This window comes from Poecilia formosa, unplaced genomic scaffold (genome assembly GCF_000485575.1).
Source record: "Poecilia formosa unplaced genomic scaffold, Poecilia_formosa-5.1.2 Scaffold202, whole genome shotgun sequence".
In the NCBI taxonomy this organism is placed as follows: Eukaryota; Metazoa; Chordata; class Actinopteri; order Cyprinodontiformes; family Poeciliidae; genus Poecilia; species Poecilia formosa.
In genome coordinates this window covers 394,103-416,606 of record NW_006800141.1, presented here as the reverse complement: position 1 = coordinate 416,606, position 22,504 = coordinate 394,103, and the positions used below count along the sequence as shown (strand labels likewise).

At 40.8% G+C, this 22,504-nt stretch overlaps 1 protein-coding gene across 1 annotated transcript in view; it reads right to left on the bottom strand.

Moving 5' to 3' along the window:
- Window positions 1-22,294, bottom strand: part of nyap2b (neuronal tyrosine-phosphorylated phosphoinositide-3-kinase adaptor 2b) — a 28,157-nt gene extending 5,863 nt beyond the window's left edge. Inside the window, exons 1-8 of the mRNA XM_016679092.1 lie at window positions 21,333-22,294; window positions 18,633-18,834; window positions 14,756-15,087; window positions 12,760-12,797; window positions 11,819-11,991; window positions 8,935-9,114; window positions 5,060-5,391; window positions 1,028-2,104 (exon numbers count right to left, since the gene is read on the bottom strand). Coding sequence (XP_016534578.1) covers window positions 1,028-2,104; window positions 5,060-5,391; window positions 8,935-9,114; window positions 11,819-11,991; window positions 12,760-12,797; window positions 14,756-15,087; window positions 18,633-18,811 — 2,311 coding nt within the window. The 5' untranslated portion in view covers window positions 18,812-18,834; window positions 21,333-22,294. The remainder of the gene's footprint in view (window positions 1-1,027; window positions 2,105-5,059; window positions 5,392-8,934; window positions 9,115-11,818; window positions 11,992-12,759; window positions 12,798-14,755; window positions 15,088-18,632; window positions 18,835-21,332) is intronic.
- Between the last annotated feature and the right edge of the window lie 210 nt (window positions 22,295-22,504).

Sequence of the window (22,504 nt, the reverse complement as noted above, 5' to 3'; positions counted from 1 at the left end):
GTAGTGAAACCATAAACGTGTGTAGATTTAAAACATATAGATTTTTTCTTTAATTACTTAATTACCATTTTATAGAACACTCAACGGAAGAATTAAACTCTGAAGATTCATCTCACATTTATGTTTATCTGTAGGTAATCTTAACCTTATCAAGTTAAAAATAATTCAGTATAAATCTTAATATGATTTATGCATTTATGAGACTTCCTCTTGCCTAATATGAGGTTCATATATATGGGCACATGTAAATCTTAAAATAGTAATTTTCAACATGTTAGATTTCATTATGTTCAGGAACAACACAGTGGTTTACAGATAATAAACCATTATCAGTAAACTTATAATGCTGCTGACTAACATAAACTATAACTTAACTCAGTTTTAATACCTTTTATAGAGTGAAAAATATCTACCTGTCTTTGAGCAGATTCTGCTTTCCTCTGCAGATGAACTGATTTTGGCAGCATCTTGAGTGAATGTGGCATGAATATCGGTATTTAAATCTGATGTTTACATATTTAAAAGTAATCCTGCATGATGGCCTAATGCCATGAGTTGGTTTGAGAGACCCGCTGTCCGCTTTAGTCTCTAATCTCCTCAGATTAAATCATACGATCTGTATCTGACTTGGCTTTGTGTGCCTAGATTAAACAAAGGAAAATTTTGCAACTTTTGCCACCATGCTGTAAAAAGAGATGCACACTTTACACAGCATCTTAAATTGGCATGGTTTAAATTTTATCCCAAAAACAGCATTAATTTAAAGACAGAAGAGAGCAGTATGGGCTGTTTATAAATCAGAGAATATCAATATTCCCTGAATTTGTTTTGCATTGTAGTTTATTCAGCTGACTGATTGGTTTATGCCTATTGAAGATGTCCCTTGACTTTCAGCTCTAAGTGAAAATGCTTTCTTTTCCACACCTAAAAGCTATCTAAATTTAGAATACTGTTTTTTCTTTTTCTATTCCTGGTTTTACAACAACATTAATCTACGATGTAAAAGCATATCCAAGACATAGCTTACTCTCTCCAGGCTCTTTAGATTTTCTTCCACTGGCATTTTTCTTCAGCATGTTCCTGCCTGTGGTGAACAGGTTTGTTAGTTCATCAAGTGGACTGGTGGGTGTCCGCGAACGACCTGTTGACACATTCTGCATAGAGCCGTGGAGTCGTCCAACACCTTCTTGAGGAGGGGAACCTTTGCCGTGAGGGGTTGCAGATGCACTCCGAGGGAGACCCCCGGGAAAAGGCATTGGAGCATCAAATGGAGGTGTACGCATTAGGCTCAGAGGGGTGAGACAGCGGCCCATGCTGACTGGTGATGGGCAGGCAGAATGGCTACGCTGATAGGATGATGAGGAGGAGGATTTGTAAAGCGCACAGGGGAGCGGAGGTGCAGAGGAGCGGCCAGAGACTGTAAGTGTTGGGGTAGCAGTGAGCTCCCTGCGGATGTGAGCAGAAGGAGGAGGTTCATTTGAAGAGGTCGGGGACTTGCTATAGGGCTGGTTCTCCAGCATTGGCAACTTGGCTACATCTAAAGGTGTGAGGGGAGACTCATCTGAGTTTGGCGAGCACTGGGCTGGTGCCGGTGGAAACACCAGCAGCGGCGGTCGGTGAGTGAGTAAATTAGGAAAGGGTGCAGGAATGTCACAGAGGGGGATGTTTCGAGGGGTGGAGCAGCGACTGAGAGGCTCAGGATCATAGGGTGCTGGGGTGGGGCAGGCAGAACGACATCCAACAGGATCAGTGCGGTACTCCATATCATCCAGGGCTGGATACTTCATTTCCTCGTACACAGACTCTCCCGGCTCTTCATCCTCAATCTTCAATGGTTCTCGTGGCCCTATGTCAATCCCCCCCATTTCTATGTAGACAGGCTCATCCTCACAGTCGTCTGTGGGACTCTCGTCACTCTGTGGAGGTGAGGGGTTGCGTTCGCATGGGGACGTTGTGTGGTGGAGGTGCTTGGACGGGCACACACCACTGCTTCCGTGACTCCTAATGTAGGACTCATCAAAGGAAACGCTAAGTTGTGTGTTGGGGTTCCTCTTGGGTTTTGGAGGTGGCACCCGTCTGCAGTCCTCATTGCATCCTTGTACTGCTAAAACAAAGGAGAGAAAATTGATCAAATAAACAAAATCAGAATTTTCTTTTTTTTCCCATTTCATTAATTTGTCTTCAGTTATATTGCATTACAATTTTCAGAATTGATTAAACAGTGATCAGTTCACTCTATTATGTTTATATGACCGTCTGCTCATATATTATAATTCATAATGCTGTTTGGTCACAGAACAGCATTTATACTGAATGTAAATTACTCAAGGTAAACTCTACTTTCCAATTTAGTGACTTCTAAAGGCAATTGATTGCAGTGGATTCCAGAGTAAGTGGGTATTTTTACTGTTTATTTGTGAAAACTAATAAAAAGCAGACAAAATAGTCCTACTATTACACAACTATTCGATACGTTGTGTGGATTCATCAGAAAGTTTTGAAAGCTTCAAAGGCTTTTTGCAAGCATCTGTATACCTTGAGGTAAAGTGTATTAAACAGAACAAGGTCATCTAATCCTTTATATCAATACAACACATTTTGTGTAAGAAATATGCAAGACAGGTTAATGAGACAAAAAGGAACAGGAAGTAGAATATCAATATATAAGAAAAAAATCTCTACAGTTGCAAATAAAACACCATTGGCAAATTGTAGTAAGTCATTCGTTTTGTGTGAAAAAACATTGAATTAAAAACACTAGCGTTGATAGGAAACCTTTCTGAATTTTTATGGGTCAGCCGTAGGTCACTGTGTATCACTGTGAGCAATACCTTGCATGTGAGTTGTGGGACCAGTTGATGCATATGAATGTTTCTAGGTCAGATACATAGCAGGGAAGCAATATGAGAATATTGTATTTGGGTCACACACTCTGTGGAGCTTCTTTTTGATAGTGGTGACGTGCTATTGCAGTGTGAATCTCTTCAGATGTGGTGCAGAGTGGCTTTGGTACAGTGCTAGTATTTCCTAGATACTACTGTATAAAAGCAGCGCAGCGCTAAAGCCTCATTCACTGCTCTGTGTCACAGTTTATTTCTAGGTCAGTCGATGAAATGTTTGGATAGAAGTGCCTTTCCCTAGGATGGGAAGTGAGAGATGGGCTTAGTGAAGAAATGAACCATAGCTGAAATTTCCAAACTGCAGATTTTAGACCTTTAATAATTCAGATACCAGATGGCCCCAGACATGCATATTTCCCATTACTGTATGACTCACCACCATCAGTGACTGCAGAACATGCAAACCGGTGCATGCACACTGCACATCCCTGCACATTAATTGATGGAAAACCTCATGAAAACAATTTATGCCATATGTGCTAACTTGTCTTTGAAAGTGTTAGCTGAAGTTTAACAGTGTACTTACTTTGTGTCCCTGTTGCATGTTAATTTTTCAGTTTTACTGTTGCAACAAATAATGTCATGTCATGTAAGCATAGGTTGTTGTTCTGTAGTCATTTGCAACTCATTTTGTATGTTTAGATGGTGCTGATATCAAACTTTACTCATTTTTTGGATACATATGTTTTTTTTATCCTTATCACCACTGACAAAAAATTGAAGATGCTGCAACTGGACCAGTGTAGTAGCCATGTTATTGAGAATGCCTCATATTTCTTTGTGTCAATATTTGCTAGAATCTGAATGTGTGCATGCGATACTGCTTAAATATGTTTTCTCTCTGTCACAATAAAATGCATTACCACGCAGCGAGGTTTTCTTGTTAAATGCTGAGCTTTGTATCAGCGCTGATGCCGAAATCAGCCATTCAAATATCCTTTTTTGCCTGTTTTTTTTTTCTTTTTCTCTGTCTCTTACTTCCCCTTCTCCCCCTCCCCCTGTAATGGATGTGTTTACCCGCAGCACCTCCCCCTCCCTCTTCTCCAGGGAAAAACAAATCTAGGTCAGTCGCTCCTCCTGAATGAATTTTACTCTGACAAGCTCCTCCCTTTTCCACAAAAAAGCACCAGCAATGGAGCACGCCAGCCTCCCCTTAACCAGGGACACCCCTACACTCTATCGCTGATTGGCTGACAAAGCTCAGACCTCAGCATCTCTGGAGTCCTATTGGCCCAAGCTCCGTAGCACGGCTGTTATTGGCTGGGCTGCAGGGGGTCTTGTTTCTGTGGGATGGTTGCCGTGGTGCCCAGGAAGATCTGTGTGTGCACACAGAGATCCCCACCAATCTGAGCCCGGCTGGGTGACTCCCTAAACATCACGTTGGCGGTAAAGGACACCAATGAAAAAGAAGTCAAAGCTTCTCTTGCTATAATAAGCCCCAGTCTATAAATTAGATTGCTAGGATTTCAGAGGTTTTATTCTGTGCATTTTGCCATTTTTTGCACTGCATATAATGGCATTTGTAATAGCAACAGTTTTCAAGGAGGTGATGCATGCACATAATACTATACATATTACTTTATTATCGGTTAGTAATAGGTTGTTTTGCTTCGTTTACTGAAAACTGCACTTATCAAATACATGTAGTTTGATGTATATGGGCACTTGCTAAAACAGGAAACAAGACAAAAGATTTGTTATGTCAGAGTATGAGTTTTATCTTCACTTGCTCTGATTTATTGGGATATGAGATAAGCATTGTGTTTGTCCTAAAATACACAAGAACAGAGGATGTTGACTGTCAAGAAATCATAGTACTACTTAACTACAGGTGTGTGTAACAGAACAAGAAGAGATGAAATGCCACTTTATAGATAATAAGTGAGGGTAAAAATTGGAGAAGGAATTAACTAATTGGGACCAACAAACAAAAAGTAAGTAAAAAATAAATAAATAAATAAATGAATAAATAAATAAATAAATAAAATAAAATAAGACTGATCAAGACATGTTTATGATGTCATTACCCGTAAGTAATCAAAGGAAGTAATTTCATGTAAATAAATTTGTATCATGTCAACAACTAGATGTCATGTGACTCTGAGAGAACAGCTAAAGATATCTGCAGCAATATGATGCAAAGTGCCACAAACACTCACCGTCACATCTCTCCCCACGGCAGGTGGACATGGCACTGTGGTCCACTGCTTCAGACGACATGCTCAGCTTGGTAGCCGGGTCTCTCCTAGGCTTAGGTGGTGGCTGCTTCCTAGAGGTGGGACTCCCCACTTCCTCATCTCCTCCTCCTCCTCCTCCTCCTCCTCCTGTGTTACCGCCACCAACAGAGTGGAGGGACTGGGAGCGGACCGAGAAGCCCTGACCGCAAGCGATAGTGTGCAGGTGGGGCAAGGGCATTCGCTCCTGGGGCTCAGGCATGGTTATTGAGCCCATGCGCAGGTGCTTGCCTTCTGTCGCTATATCCTCACCAGTTCTGAAAGCAGCAAAAAGGGGAGGGGGGAGGAATAAAAAAAAAAAAAAAAACTAATTTAAAGATGGAGAATTAAACATGCAAGTTCTGATAAAATATGAGAAAAAAAATAACACAAACTCAGAAACAATTTTGTTTATATGTTTGTGTGCATTTGATAAGGGCATCAAGTCAGCATCGACAAATGCGAGTTTCACTGACAGCATAAAAGTCACCAGAGTTAAGGCACAGTATTGATTTGAGCTTAACCCTGGATATGACTGACACTAGTCACACAAACACAATGGAAGCCTCAACCCCCACTCCCCCGCCTGTAAACAATCAATGCCTATAAATGGATGATTGGCCTGAATGGAGCCTTAATGATGGGCAAAAGGGGAACACTAATTGGATAAAGTGTGTGCGTGTTTGTGTGTGTTATACGTGCATGCTTGAACTGTTTTCATATTTCATATATTGAAAGCTAAGAAAAGAACATAAACTGATATGTACATGTTTACAAATGTGACACATATCAGAATTCATATGTGCTTAAAGCATGAATGTGCATGCTCCTTTGCTGACAGTGACTCCCTCTTGGCCAGCTGCTGAACAGAAGGCGCTGTATAGATTTGGTTCATTGCTCAGACTCTGCTTTGCCTAGCAACAGGACACATATACACATCAGGCACAAAACCAGCTGCCCCGGCACAACAATAACAAAGTACATGTGCACAACGCAACACTTGCACATGGCTGCATCTCATTGTCAAGGTAGTTTTGCTTAAAAACTAAGCAGGCGGTTCAAGAAAAAGATGCCAGCAGCAAACCTTAGAATGTCACTGTGATAAGCCTGTCAAATAGGGAAATCAAAGCATCCAAAATCTTAACACAAAAACATATTTTGTATCCTTGTTTGTTTATTTATATGTCATTATTATAGTCATGATTAAGGTTTTGGGATAAAATGTAATTGGAAAACAAGCAGAAAGATTACACCTATTAGATGTAGCCACACTTGTCATTGAAAAAAAAAATGTTTCTGCTTCCCATATGTTTTGGGTGTGCATCTCATTGCAGCTTCAGTATGCATGGGTCGCATGTGTGTAGGTGGCTTGGTGTGACTGAAGTACTGGTGGCTGAGTTATTTTTAGGATATTTGCCCAGTGATTGGCTAGAGGACAGACCACAGGTGCAGTTGGACCAAATGAAGTTGACTTGTTGTTGGGCAACTCTGCTTTTCTGTGTGGCAATGTTAAAAAATAAAAAAAAATAAAAATAAACAAATAATTTTCTCTGTTTAAGGAGCAAGGAGAATACTGAGTAAAGAAACAGAATGAGTGCCTGTAAGTGGATGCACACATGCTCCAAAGGGTTTAGAAGAGGGAAAGGAGACGTTTGAAATTTGCATTCCCATGCAAATGTAGGAACATTTGCATACGTTTGGTCTTCTATGAGTTTGTGGTTAGGAGGGACAAACGGTGATTAAATACCCTTTAATAAGTATTTCTGTGAGGCTATGGCAATGACTTTTGTGTTCAAAAAGGTAAAAAAGAAAAAAAAAAAAACAACAGAAGAGACCCTTAGTGAGGAAACTGTCAGCAGGAAGGCCCGCCTTGCTCAAATCCAACAGGCTGATTCAATTGGACTACAGCTCCTCCAACTGTCACCAGGCAGAACACATCCCCTGTAACTGAACTCACACTTAATCATTCTCTAACAAGTTTTTCTTCACCACACTCTTAAATACACTCAGTCTAATACAATTTACAAGCCATTTGCTCTCCCTCCACCCCCCCTTCAACAACCCCTCTCTCATTTCTTTTAACCTGTTGTTCAAGCATGGATGTGCTTATTCACTCACAGAAACAAGTATGCACTATGAATTCTAAAACTCTCTCTCAGTTACTGTAAGAAATAGGTCATCTCATTGACCTACTTGCAGGAGTCACACAAAAAAAAACATTGCAAAATTTGATGCTCCTCCTGAAGTGGAAAGGTATTAATGCTCTTGCTCTGGCAAAATCTAAAAGGAAGCAAATGTCAGTTTCCTCAGGCATCCCCTGTGTCTAATTCCTGAAGTTGCTCCACAGGATTACATCAGACTACTGATAGAGATGGGGAGGCGGGGGGAGGGGGGGAGGTGTTTTGATGCGAACACAGAAGGATTTCCAACTTTAACGACCTCCAAAAATGCTTGGAGTATTAGCATTAGCAACCCTAAATCAGCTTTGATTGCGAAAGAAATAAAACGTAGCCACTCTGGAATGAGCTGTCCACAAAGAGTCACACAAAGAACAACAGGCAACAAAAGAGGAAGAGATCTTTAGAATTACACGACCTTTGACAGGAATGTGACAGGGCTAAAGATGCAGATGAACATCTGCTCACTTAACATTCAACCATCCAGGGTTGCGCCAAAGTAATGACTGGATGACAAGATAAAACTTTGAACAGGGGCTTAAATACTTTGTTTTTCACAGACTGATAAAAAAAAAAAAAACATTTATTCCGTTTTAACACTGGGTAGCATGTTTTTCATAACTGCTGCCACAAACTGAAGCAGTTTATCTTAGGAAATGATCCGATTACCAGTAGGAAAGAAGTGAAAGTGCTTTTTTTGTCGGTAGATCATGTATTTTATCCTTTCACCGCTTTTTAAAATCAAGCACAATTGAACAATATGAGAGCAACTAAACCAGCTAGAAGTTGTTTTACATGTTGGAATGTTATTATAAGTCATTTATCTTCACAATTAGGAAATGTGTGTTTGTTTGTGTGTAAGCTGACAATCAGCTTTGATTGAATTACCTACAATAGGTGAGATACTGTCTCACCTATTGTAGGTAATTCAAGTTACTGATGTCAGGTGAGATAGTATCTCACCTGACATCACTACACCTTTATGGTGGCATCACCTTTTGGCCATATCTAGGGATGGTTTTGGTGTTCCTGTTGAAAACCTTTGTAATCAATGTGTGAAAACAGCATTTAGATGTAATAAAATGCCTTGTCCCTGATAGACAAAATTATTCCCACACATTATATAATTGAATATACTTAAACATAACACATTTTCAGCATAGACAGAAGTATTCTGTACCAGAAAACAGAATAAAAATAGTTCCCCTGCATCTTTCTCGTTTGTATCCTCACAGTCTAAAGCTTCTTCTTGCACAGATGATTCTCCTCATTCTTGCTGTTTTTTTTTTTTTTTGTTTTTTTAATAGAGCATCAGTGACCTCTTTGCAAGGACGAGTCCTAAATAAGTCTAAATGAGAAATTAATTATCCTCCATAGGTTCATAGAGTGCATCAGTCCACACTTGTTAACCTCAAAATAAAACAACCTGCCACCCTCACAGGCACCCTCTTTCCACTTGTCCCAATTCTCTCTAACCTAAAGGGAACTCTATCACATCTGTGATGTCACAGAGTTGTAGCAGGCGTGATACATCTAATCAGTGATGAAGGTAAAACCAAGTGTTTGTGTGTCCTCTGACATCTCTGTTTATTCACTTATGCTCATGGGTCTTGTTTGTTGTTTTGTGGCTGGTTGCCTTCCTACCTCCTTATGGCTTCCTCCTGTTTCCTTTTCTTCTCGTTTTTTTCCTGCAGGAATGTCCTGTTTCTTTCATTCCTGGTGTGGTCCAAGTTCTGAGCCAACAGGCTGTTGTAGGCTCTCAGCCCATTCTCCTCAACATATTGGAAAAAGCTGAGAGTTTCCTCCTCTTTGGAGCTCATCATTCTTCAAGTCTTTGCACTGCATTCTAATTGAAAGAAAAAAAAAACTCTTAGTTATGATCACTTACCTAATCGGTGCACAGAATATTCAGAATACAGAGTAACATGGATCTTTCCAGGAAGCATGTTATTGTGTCATTAGTTATATTGTCTTACAAAAGTATTTATAACCCTTAAATCAGTGGAAGCAATTGCCTTCCGAAGTCTCTGTTAATTCTTGAAGAGTCCCTGCAGAGAGCAGCAGTGGAAGCATTAAGTTGTGGGAATATTTTTCATCCATTCAGAAGGTGATTGGAGCTAATACAGAACATTCCTGGAAGAAAACAAATTCAAGAGTGCGAAAGACTTTTGGGTCTGAAGTTCAGCTTTCTGCAGAACAAGGTTCTAACTAGAAGCCGTCGCGACAGTGGACTTTTACAGTTACTACTTTTGTAATTATCTCGTGCAAAGCACAGTTTTTATTTTCTGATTATAAGAAAGCCAATTATTAAAAAAATAGCTAAAAGCCTCATACAAATCTAACACACTGAGTTGATCAAAGTATCTGTTAACATTTATGAGTAATGATGTGTGGCTCTTTTCAAAGAGAAGCTGTACGATGTTGCTGAGTCTTGCATCTTCCGTGGTATAATTCATCTTTTGAGGGTGGCATCATGTTTCATTCAACATTGTCACACACCAGCAGTTAGACATAACTTCCTGTTTGAGTGTTGATTAACAACAGGCTCATTTTCTCAGTTGTATCTGCACATTTTTCAGTGTGAAATGACTGGTTTTAACCAAGAGAGCATTGAGATACAGCGTTCCTGGGATAAAATAAAGGATTGACACAAACAAATTAAAGCAGTCTCACTGAACAAAAGCACAGCTTTGCATATACAAATAACATTTCACTTATTTATTTATTTTGCTGTTGTTTGCTTTGATCCACAAATCTTTCTTTGTTGCCCCCCAACTCTGCAACAAAAAATTATGCAGCTAATTACAGTTCACTAGTAAACTATAATAAAACTCATTCCATCTCTTCAATCTCAGAAGCATATAAGACGTACAGAGCATGTATGTGCTGGATGCATTTTTCCAAAAAATAAAAAAATATAATAATAATAATAATAATAATAATAATAATAATAATAATAATAATAATAATAACACATGCAAAATTATACATAAAATATGTAATGCTCTCAACTTGAATTTAGAGAGTCTAGAATAGGATGAGGAGAAGACAGTGCATGCTTTTATGTAGGTCAGTGTTTTCAGATCAGCCGAAGACTTCTGCTTGTTTACGTACGAGAGAAGCACTGAGTGGGAGCGAGCATGGAGAGAGGGGGGTGGGGGGAAGGGGCTTTGAGATAACTGCATGTATGTTGTGTGTGCAGGGAGGATAGGGCAGTGAGGGGGGTCTTGGAGGGCAGCCAGATGGAGACTGCGCAGCTAACAGGGAGGGCAACCATTGTCTGGTCATCCTTAGCATCTCTGCATCCCGTGTCTATCTATGCCTCGCCATGCAGGGTAGGTCAGTGGGTTTATCTGTAGGCTCCACACCCCTTCTGGCATCCTCAACACCTCCTCAGCCCATCTTTTTAAAGACATATGGAGTGATTGCTGTTAGAGACAGGAGAGTTCACACTAGGGCACCGAAGCACGGCGACGAACAATTTTGATGTATTTTGATTGCAAGATTTTGTCACTAGTGCACATACAGACATGTGCGTATAAGTCTTTGGTATGGGAAAATTGAACTGAGTTTTAAGGAAGAAATGAGGTATGCCAGCATAAGTGCAGAGATGAGAAAGCACTGTTCAAACAGTGTTTGAGCTGAATTAAGCCTACCGGCTTAATCCTGTAAGCCTGCAAAAGAAGCCCACACTGGAATCAGCTTGTTTATCACAGTGTTTTTACTGGCCTTTTACAAAGGCTTGTTCTCAAAAAACTTAGTGATTTAAAATTATGGTAACATTCTATCACTTCAGCAAAATCTATAAATTCTCCAACCAGTTTTTTATTTATTTTTTTGGTTTGTTTTTAGATATTTCAATTCCTTTTGTCTCATTTAGATTTCCTCTTGCTTTCAGTTCCTCCTCTGCTCATTGTTGCCCTAAATGACAGTTGAGACAGAGGTGCACTTTGCTTTAAAAGTAAATTATGGTGGCACATCGTTTCTGTTTCCAGGCAACCATGTCACCAGAGAGGGCCACCGTGGATATTCTAAAGACACAATGTCAAAAAAATTTCAGGGCCAGCATTATGGTGGCCTCACGCATGGGTGCTTGTGCATGAATACACACATACAGACATACATCAGTGGATTGCAGTTAACCTCAGCTAACCTTTAGTTGCTTTACTTTTCAAAATGCCAACAACTGACAAGTCTTTCACATGTGTCAGGCTAATTTCTAAGTGGAAATTCCTGCCAAATTAAAGAGTATATGCATGAAATAAGTAGACTGGTTATTAATCTGCCTAATGTCCTGTGTGATATTTTTTGTTATAAAAAAAAAGCATTACGATGCATACTTACAATAGGGCTTTGTCTTTACTGTGGTGTAAACCAAAGTGTCTTCTGTCTCTCCCTGAGTCCACGGTGCAACAATGAACTCTGACCTATGCAGAACGGTCCATGCACTCGTCCACTTAAATCCACATAGACCTCCGTCCATCGTTTGTTTACTTATTTTTTTTTCCCCCAACAGATTGTGTCCCACTTGAAAGAGTCCCAGTGACCCAGGATGAAGATGGAACTAGAAGGGAGCTGGGCCATCAGGTGCCCTGCCCAGTGCTCCCTTCTCCTGGGCCAAGTATCGTGCACCTCCAATCCAGATGCTGCCAGACTCCAAGCCAGCTGTGAGAGCTTCACTTCTACGCACATGTGCGTGCGCTAAAAAAGCAGCACACAACTGCCACTGCGTGCATTGCAAAAATGCACCTCACATCTTCTCAAACCAAAGTCCTCTCACAGCTGCATAGCCAAGTTGGCTTTAAAGTCCAGTTCAAGGCTCTTTCTCGGAGAGTTTCTTCTTTGCACGTTCTATTCGATCAAAGTCTCGCGACAGTAATTTAAAAAAGGGGATCCACATCCGCGGCGCCCTGGTGGATGAGGTAGACCAAGGGTTCTTGCATTCCCTGCCGATTTCCTCTGTCCTGTTCAGCGCAGTACCTCGGTGCTTAAGCAGATGACACTGGGCTTCCCAGCTATACACCAAAACAAGAAGAACACGCCCACTGCCTACTGTAGCCACCTTACTCTAATACGTCAGCCTCTCTCTCTTGCTCTGTGTCCATCTCTTTCTTCCACAGCTCTTTTTTTTTTTTGCTGAGTCCCTTTGAACTAATATTTCTGTCACACTAATACACAAGCCTCTCTCTGCAAGCATTCGTGTTGTGTTTTTGTTTCTTGTGTCTCGCTTTGCCTTTCCCTTTGCAGCTGAGAGGAAGCTTGAGCCTGAATGTGTTGTTCTGTTGTCAGCACCACGGAGAGTTCTCCCTGTCAGGGGGTGGAAGAAGGCGGGGAGTTGACAGGGTGGGCACGGTGGGACAAATGCAAAGACAGGAGAATAGGAGGGGTAGGTGGGAGGAGTCAAAGGGTTGCCAGGGTGTGACCTCATTAGATGCAACCTCCTCTTCCCCTGGCAACCACTGCGATTACCCTCCCTGATGCCTCCTCCTCCTCCTCCTGCTCCTCTCCTGCAGCTCGTAAACAAGACCATGACATGAAAACACTGGCTGTGAATGCACCGTGTTGCTCTCTCGTGCCGTCTCGGGTTGTGGTTAAAACAATGAGGAATAAGGAGAGTACTCAGAGCAAAACAGCAGCACTTTGTAATTTCCTCCATGCACAAATGAAAAGGCTGGTGCAAGATTAGTAATTGAATTCGCAAACATGTAAAAGCAAGCAGACCAATGCCAAATGTGTTCCCTGGGGCTCCATAGGTAAAAAAAAAAAAAAAAAAGATCAAATATAAACAGATTTGAAGCTGAGTTGCTGTTTTTGTCAGTGGAATGTCACTGCACAACTGTCTGTGGGACGAGTGTTTCCACATAGCTGTTGGTTGTCTGTGTGCTGGGAGAAGGGGTATGTGATGCAAAAGCTGATGAAAAAGCTGGAGAGGAAGGGAGGGGGTAAGGGGATGCTTTGAACATGGGTGGGTGGTTGGAGGGGACTTGGTTTGTCTGAATGGATTAACACCACGGACACAAAAGGATTAGGAAGTAAAGATCTGTTGTTTTTTTTTTTATCAACCCTTCCCTCCATTTCTCTTGACTCATATCATGCACCCTCCACCACCACCACTCCACCCTTTGAACAACTCCTGGGTGTCCCTTCAACATTGGTTTGAGCCAGAAAGCTGGTTAAGCAAGTTTCTGAAGACATCGAAACCAATTAAAAACATCCGGTCATCAATGTTTGGAATAATGGCAGTTAACATCAATTGGAAAACAAAGATTCAAAAGGCGTTATAGTTCACAAGGTGATCTAAAAGAGCTACAAGAACATAGCAAGGGCACCATGATCCACAAAGTGTGTTTAATTGCGTATTAATAATTAGAGAGGTAAGGCAGGGTGGAATATAATCTTTATATCTCTACACCCATTTCGACTCATATCAGTAAATCAGGTGCAAAACAAGCAGCTGAAGTGATCTCATTGAGATCAAAATGCACTTTCACTAGGTAGTCAACTCCTCTTTATGCCTTTTGTGAAGGATATGGTTGACTGATCTTTCACAAAGGAAGTTAGTCCGACCATACTGGCCCATCACATGCACGCGTCCACATGTTCATTTATAAAAAGGCAAGTGTGACCTCAGTGAACCCCACAGCATGTGGAGTCCACGGGAGTTTGATGAAAACAGACAGTAAAGGAAAACATCACGGACAAAAGGGGTTAAATAGATATTTCCACCAGTGTGCACGAGAGTAGTTTGTGTTGTGAACAGTAGAGTACACTCCCTCTGGGGCAGAACGAGGGGTGAAACAGAAAGCGGGTTCCTGGAACTTTTTAGTTCATGTAGCCTTGCAGGAACAAATTTGCATTTAATGAAAAAGACATCGAAACACAAATTTGACTGTATTCAAATGCTTTGGTAGCCATGCATACAATCAGAGTGCACAATTCATCAAGGCCAATTAGACCTTCTGTATGTTTTGTGTCATTATATGTACCATGACAAAAAAAAAATACAATATTTTAGGCTGNTTTTATCTTCACTTGCTCTGATTTATTGGGATATGAGATAAGCATTGTGTTTGTCCTAAAATACACAAGAACAGAGGATGTTGACTGTCAAGAAATCATAGTACTACTTAACTACAGGTGTGTGTAACAGAACAAGAAGAGATGAAATGCCACTTTATAGATAATAAGTGAGGGTAAAAATTGGAGAAGGAATTAACTAATTGGGACCAACAAACAAAAAGTAAGTAAAAAATAAATAAATAAATAAATGAATAAATAAATAAATAAATAAAATAAAATAAGACTGATCAAGACATGTTTATGATGTCATTACCCGTAAGTAATCAAAGGAAGTAATTTCATGTAAATAAATTTGTATCATGTCAACAACTAGATGTCATGTGACTCTGAGAGAACAGCTAAAGATATCTGCAGCAATGTGATGCAAAGTGCCACAAACACTCACCGTCACATCTCTCCCCACGGCAGGTGGACATGGCACTGTGGTCCACTGCTTCAGACGACATGCTCAGCTTGGTAGCCGGGTCTCTCCTAGGCTTAGGTGGTGGCTGCTTCCTAGAGGTGGGACTCCCCACTTCCTCATCTCCTCCTCCTCCTCCTCCTCCTCCTCCTGTGTTACCGCCACCAACAGAGTGGAGGGACTGGGAGCGGACCGAGAAGCCCTGACCGCAAGCGATAGTGTGCAGGTGGGGCAAGGGCATTCGCTCCTGGGGCTCAGGCATGGTTATTGAGCCCATGCGCAGGTGCTTGCCTTCTGTCGCTATATCCTCACCAGTTCTGAAAGCAGCAAAAAGGGGAGGGGGGAGGAATAAAAGAAAAAAAAAAAACTAATTTAAAGATGGAGAATTAAACATGCAAGTTCTGATAAAATATGAGAAAAAAAATAACACAAACTCAGAAACAATTTTGTTTATATGTTTGTGTGCATTTGATAAGGGCATCAAGTCAAGTCATCGACAAATGCGAGTTTCACTGACAGCATAAAAGTCACCAGAGTTAAGGCACAGTATTGATTTGAGCTTAACCCTGGATATGACTGACACTAGTCACACAAACACAATGGAAGCCTCAACCCCCACTCCCCCGCCTGTAAACAATCAATGCCTATAAATGGATGATTGGCCTGAATGGAGCCTTAATGATGGGCAAAAGGGGAACACTAATTGGATAAAGTGTGTGCGTGTTTGTGTGTGTTATGCGTGCATGCTTGAACTGTTTTCATATTTCATATATTGAAAGCTAAGAAAAGAACATAAACTGATATGTACATGTTTACAAATGTGACACATATCAGAATTCATATGTGCTTAAAGCATGAATGTGCATGCTCCTTTGCTGACAGTGACTCCCTCTTGGCCAGCTGCTGAACAGAAGGCGCTGTATAGATTTGGTTCATTGCTCAGACTCTGCTTTGCCTAGCAACAGGACACATATACACATCAGGCACAAAACCAGCTGCCCCGGCACAACAATAACAAAGTACATGTGCACAACGCAACACTTGCACATGGCTGCATCTCATTGTCAAGGTAGTTTTGCTTAAAAACTAAGCAGGTGGTTCAAGAAAAAGATGCCAGCAGCAAACCTTAGAATGTCACTGTGATAAGCCCGTCAAATAGGGAAATCAAAGCATCCAAAATCTTAACACAAAAACATATTTTGTATCCTGGTTTGTTTATTTGTATGTCATTATTATAGTCACGATTAAGGTTTGGGGATAAAATGTAATTGGAAAACAAGCAGAAAGATTACACCTATTAGATGTAGCCACACTTGTCATTGAAAAAAAAAATGTTTCTGCTTCCCATATGTTTTGGGTGTGCATCTCATTGCAGCTTCAGTATGCATGGGTCGCATGTGTGTAGGTGGCTTGGTGTGACTGAAGTACTGGTGGCTGAGTTATTTTTAGGATATTTGCCCAGTGATTGGCTAGAGGACAGACCACAGGTGCAGTTGGACCAAATGAAGTTGACTTGTTGTTGGGCAACTCTGCTTTTCTGTGTGGCAATGTTAAAAAATAAAAAAAAATAAAAATAAACAAATAATTTTCTCTGTTTAAGGAGCAAGGAGAATACTGAGTAAAGAAACAGAATGAGTGCCTGTAAGTGGATGCACACATGCTCCAAAGGGTTTAGAAGAGGGAAAGGAGACGTTTGAAATTTGCATTCCCATGCAAATGTAGGAACATTTGCATACGTTTGGTCTTCTATGAGTTTGTGGTTAGGAGGGACAAACGGTGATTAAATACCCTTTAATAAGTATTTCTGTGAGGCTATGGCAATGACTTTTGTGTTCAAAAAGGTAAAAAAGAAAAAAAAAAAAACAACAGAAGAGACCCTTAGTGAGGAAACTGTCAGCAGGAAGGCCCGCCTTGCTCAAATCCAACAGGCTGATTCAATTGGACTACAGCTCCTCCAACTGTCACCAGGCAGAACACATCCCCTGTAACTGAACTCACACTTAATCATTCTCTAACAAGTTTTTCTTCACCACACTCTTAAATACACTCAGTCTAATACAATTTACAAGCCATTTGCTCTCCCTCCACCCCCCCTTCAACAACCCCTCTCTCATTTCTTTTAACCTGTTGTTCAAGCATGGATGTGCTTATTCACTCACAGAAACAAGTATGCACTATGAATTCTAAAACTCTCTCTCAGTTACTGTAAGAAATAGGTCATCTCATTGACCTACTTGCAGGAGTCACACAAAAAAAAACATTGCAAAATTTGATGCTCCTCCTGAAGTGGAAAGGTATTAATGCTCTTGCTCTGGCAAAATCTAAAAGGAAGCAAATGTCAGTTTCCTCAGGCATCCCCTGTGTCTAATTCCTGAAGTTGCTCCACAGGATTACATCAGACTACTGATAGAGATGGGGAGGCGGGGGGAGGGGGGGAGGTGTTTTGATGCGAACACAGAAGGATTTCCAACTTTAACGACCTCCAAAAATGCTTGGAGTATTAGCATTAGCAACCCTAAATCAGCTTTGATTGCGAAAGAAATAAAACGTAGCCACTCTGGAATGAGCTGTCCACAAAGAGTCACACAAAGAACAACAGGCAACAAAAGAGGAAGAGATCTTTAGAATTACACGACCTTTGACAGGAATGTGACAGGGCTAAAGATGCAGATGAACATCTGCTCACTTAACATTCAACCATCCAGGGTTGCGCCAAAGTAATGACTGGATGACAAGATAAAACTTTGAACAGGGGCTTAAATACTTTGTTTTTCACAGACTGATAAAAAAAAAAAAAACATTTATTCCGTTTTAACACTGGGTAGCATGTTTTTCATAACTGCTGCCACAAACTGAAGCAGTTTATCTTAGGAAATGATCCGATTACCAGTAGGAAAGAAGTGAAAGTGCTTTTTTTGTCGGTAGATCATGTATTTTATCCTTTCACCGCTTTTTAAAATCAAGCACAATTGAACAATATGAGAGCAACTAAACCAGCTAGAAGTTGTTTTACATGTTGGAATGTTATTATAAGTCATTTATCTTCACAATTAGGAAATGTGTGTTTGTTTGTGTGTAAGCTGACAATCAGCTTTGATTGAATTACCTACAATAGGTGAGATACTGTCTCACCTATTGTAGGTAATTCAAGTTACTGATGTCAGGTGAGATAGTATCTCACCTGACATCACTACACCTTTATGGTGGCATCACCTTTTGGCCATATCTAGGGATGGTTTTGGTGTTCCTGTTGAAAACCTTTGTAATCAATGTGTGAAAACAGCATTTAGATGTAATAAAATGCCTTGTCCCTGATAGACAAAATTATTCCCACACATTATATAATTGAATATACTTAAACATAACACATTTTCAGCATAGACAGAAGTATTCTGTACCAGAAAACAGAATAAAAATAGTTCCCCTGCATCTTTCTCGTTTGTATCCTCACAGTCTAAAGCTTCTTCTTGCACAGATGATTCTCCTCATTCTTGCTGTTTTTTTTTTTTTTTGTTTTTTTAATAGAGCATCAGTGACCTCTTTGCAAGGACGAGTCCTAAATAAGTCTAAATGAGAAATTAATTATCCTCCATAGGTTCATAGAGTGCATCAGTCCACACTTGTTAACCTCAAAATAAAACAACCTGCCACCCTCACAGGCACCCTCTTTCCACTTGTCCCAATTCTCTCTAACCTAAAGGGAACTCTATCACATCTGTGATGTCACAGAGTTGTAGCAGGCGTGATACATCTAATCAGTGATGAAGGTAAAACCAAGTGTTTGTGTGTCCTCTGACATCTCTGTTTATTCACTTATGCTCATGGGTCTTGTTTGTTGTTTTGTGGCTGGTTGCCTTCCTACCTCCTTATGGCTTCCTCCTGTTTCCTTTTCTTCTCGTTTTTTTCCTGCAGGAATGTCCTGTTTCTTTCATTCCTGGTGTGGTCCAAGTTCTGAGCCAACAGGCTGTTGTAGGCTCTCAGCCCATTCTCCTCAACATATTGGAAAAAGCTGAGAGTTTCCTCCTCTTTGGAGCTCATCATTCTTCAAGTCTTTGCACTGCATTCTAATTGAAAGAAAAAAAAAACTCTTAGTTATGATCACTTACCTAATCGGTGCACAGAATATTCAGAATACAGAGTAACATGGATCTTTCCAGGAAGCATGTTATTGTGTCATTAGTTATATTGTCTTACAAAAGTATTTATAACCCTTAAATCAGTGGAAGCAATTGCCTTCCGAAGTCTCTGTTAATTCTTGAAGAGTCCCTGCAGAGAGCAGCAGTGGAAGCATTAAGTTGTGGGAATATTTTTCATCCATTCAGAAGGTGATTGGAGCTAATACAGAACATTCCTGGAAGAAAACAAATTCAAGAGTGCGAAAGACTTTTGGGTCTGAAGTTCAGCTTTCTGCAGAACAAGGTTCTAACTAGAAGCCGTCGCGACAGTGGACTTTTACAGTTACTACTTTTGTAATTATCTCGTGCAAAGCACAGTTTTTATTTTCTGATTATAAGAAAGCCAATTATTAAAAAAATAGCTAAAAGCCTCATACAAATCTAACACACTGAGTTGATCAAAGTATCTGTTAACATTTATGAGTAATGATGTGTGGCTCTTTTCAAAGAGAAGCTGTACGATGTTGCTGAGTCTTGCATCTTCCGTGGTATAATTCATCTTTTGAGGGTGGCATCATGTTTCATTCAACATTGTCACACACCAGCAGTTAGACATAACTTCCTGTTTGAGTGTTGATTAACAACAGGCTCATTTTCTCAGTTGTATCTGCACATTTTTCAGTGTGAAATGACTGGTTTTAACCAAGAGAGCATTGAGATACAGCGTTCCTGGGATAAAATAAAGGATTGACACAAACAAATTAAAGCAGTCTCACTGAACAAAAGCACAGCTTTGCATATACAAATAACATTTCACTTATTTATTTATTTTGCTGTTGTTTGCTTTGATCCACAAATCTTTCTTTGTTGCCCCCCAACTCTGCAACAAAAAATTATGCAGCTAATTACAGTTCACTAGTAAACTATAATAAAACTCATTCCATCTCTTCAATCTCAGAAGCATATAAGACGTACAGAGCATGTATGTGCTGGATGCATTTTTCCAAAAAATAAAAAAATATAATAATAATAATAATAATAATAATAATAATAATAATAATAATAATAATAATAACACATGCAAAATTATACATAAAATATGTAATGCTCTCAACTTGAATTTAGAGAGTCTAGAATAGGATGAGGAGAAGACAGTGCATGCTTTTATGTAGGTCAGTGTTTTCAGATCAGCCGAAGACTTCTGCTTGTTTACGTACGAGAGAAGCACTGAGTGGGAGCGAGCATGGAGAGAGGGGGGTGGGGGGAAGGGGCTTTGAGATAACTGCATGTATGTTGTGTGTGCAGGGAGGATAGGGCAGTGAGGGGGGTCTTGGAGGGCAGCCAGATGGAGACTGCGCAGCTAACAGGGAGGGCAACCATTGTCTGGTCATCCTTAGCATCTCTGCATCCCGTGTCTATCTATGCCTCGCCATGCAGGGTAGGTCAGTGGGTTTATCTGTAGGCTCCACACCCCTTCTGGCATCCTCAACACCTCCTCAGCCCATCTTTTTAAAGACATATGGAGTGATTGCTGTTAGAGACAGGAGAGTTCACACTAGGGCACCGAAGCACGGCGACGAACAATTTTGATGTATTTTGATTGCAAGATTTTGTCACTAGTGCACATACAGACATGTGCGTATAAGTCTTTGGTATGGGAAAATTGAACTGAGTTTTAAGGAAGAAATGAGGTATGCCAGCATAAGTGCAGAGATGAGAAAGCACTGTTCAAACAGTGTTTGAGCTGAATTAAGCCTACCGGCTTAATCCTGTAAGCCTGCAAAAGAAGCCCACACTGGAATCAGCTTGTTTATCACAGTGTTTTTACTGGCCTTTTACAAAGGCTTGTTCTCAAAAAACTTAGTGATTTAAAATTATGGTAACATTCTATCACTTCAGCAAAATCTATAAATTCTCCAACCAGTTTTTTATTTATTTTTTTGGTTTGTTTTTAGATATTTCAATTCCTTTTGTCTCATTTAGATTTCCTCTTGCTTTCAGTTCCTCCTCTGCTCATTGTTGCCCTAAATGACAGTTGAGACAGAGGTGCACTTTGCTTTAAAAGTAAATTATGGTGGCACATCGTTTCTGTTTCCAGGCAACCATGTCACCAGAGAGGGCCACCGTGGATATTCTAAAGACACAATGTCAAAAAAATTTCAGGGCCAGCATTATGGTGGCCTCACGCATGGGTGCTTGTGCATGAATACACACATACAGACATACATCAGTGGATTGCAGTTAACCTCAGCTAACCTTTAGTTGCTTTACTTTTCAAAATGCCAACAACTGACAAGTCTTTCACATGTGTCAGGCTAATTTCTAAGTGGAAATTCCTGCCAAATTAAAGAGTATATGCATGAAATAAGTAGACTGGTTATTAATCTGCCTAATGTCCTGTGTGATATTTTTTGTTATAAAAAAAAAGCATTACGATGCATACTTACAATAGGGCTTTGTCTTTACTGTGGTGTAAACCAAAGTGTCTTCTGTCTCTCCCTGAGTCCACGGTGCAACAATGAACTCTGACCTATGCAGAACGGTCCATGCACTCGTCCACTTAAATCCACATAGACCTCCGTCCATCGTTTGTTTACTTATTTTTTTTTCCCCCAACAGATTGTGTCCCACTTGAAAGAGTCCCAGTGACCCAGGATGAAGATGGAACTAGAAGGGAGCTGGGCCATCAGGTGCCCTGCCCAGTGCTCCCTTCTCCTGGGCCAAGTATCGTGCACCTCCAATCCAGATGCTGCCAGACTCCAAGCCAGCTGTGAGAGCTTCACTTCTACGCACATGTGCGTGCGCTAAAAAAGCAGCACACAACTGCCACTGCGTGCATTGCAAAAATGCACCTCACATCTTCTCAAACCAAAGTCCTCTCACAGCTGCATAGCCAAGTTGGCTTTAAAGTCCAGTTCAAGGCTCTTTCTCGGAGAGTTTCTTCTTTGCACGTTCTATTCGATCAAAGTCTCGCGACAGTAATTTAAAAAAGGGGATCCACATCCGCGGCGCCCTGGTGGATGAGGTAGACCAAGGGTTCTTGCATTCCCTGCCGATTTCCTCTGTCCTGTTCAGCGCAGTACCTCGGTGCTTAAGCAGATGACACTGGGCTTCCCAGCTATACACCAAAACAAGAAGAACACGCCCACTGCCTACTGTAGCCACCTTACTCTAATACGTCAGCCTCTCTCTCTTGCTCTGTGTCCATCTCTTTCTTCCACAGCTCTTTTTTTTTTTTGCTGAGTCCCTTTGAACTAATATTTCTGTCACACTAATACACAAGCCTCTCTCTGCAAGCATTCGTGTTGTGTTTTTGTTTCTTGTGTCTCGCTTTGCCTTTCCCTTTGCAGCTGAGAGGAAGCTTGAGCCTGAATGTGTTGTTCTGTTGTCAGCACCACGGAGAGTTCTCCCTGTCAGGGGGTGGAAGAAGGCGGGGAGTTGACAGGGTGGGCACGGTGGGACAAATGCAAAGACAGGAGAATAGGAGGGGTAGGTGGGAGGAGTCAAAGGGTTGCCAGGGTGTGACCTCATTAGATGCAACCTCCTCTTCCCCTGGCAACCACTGCGATTACCCTCCCTGATGCCTCCTCCTCCTCCTCCTGCTCCTCTCCTGCAGCTC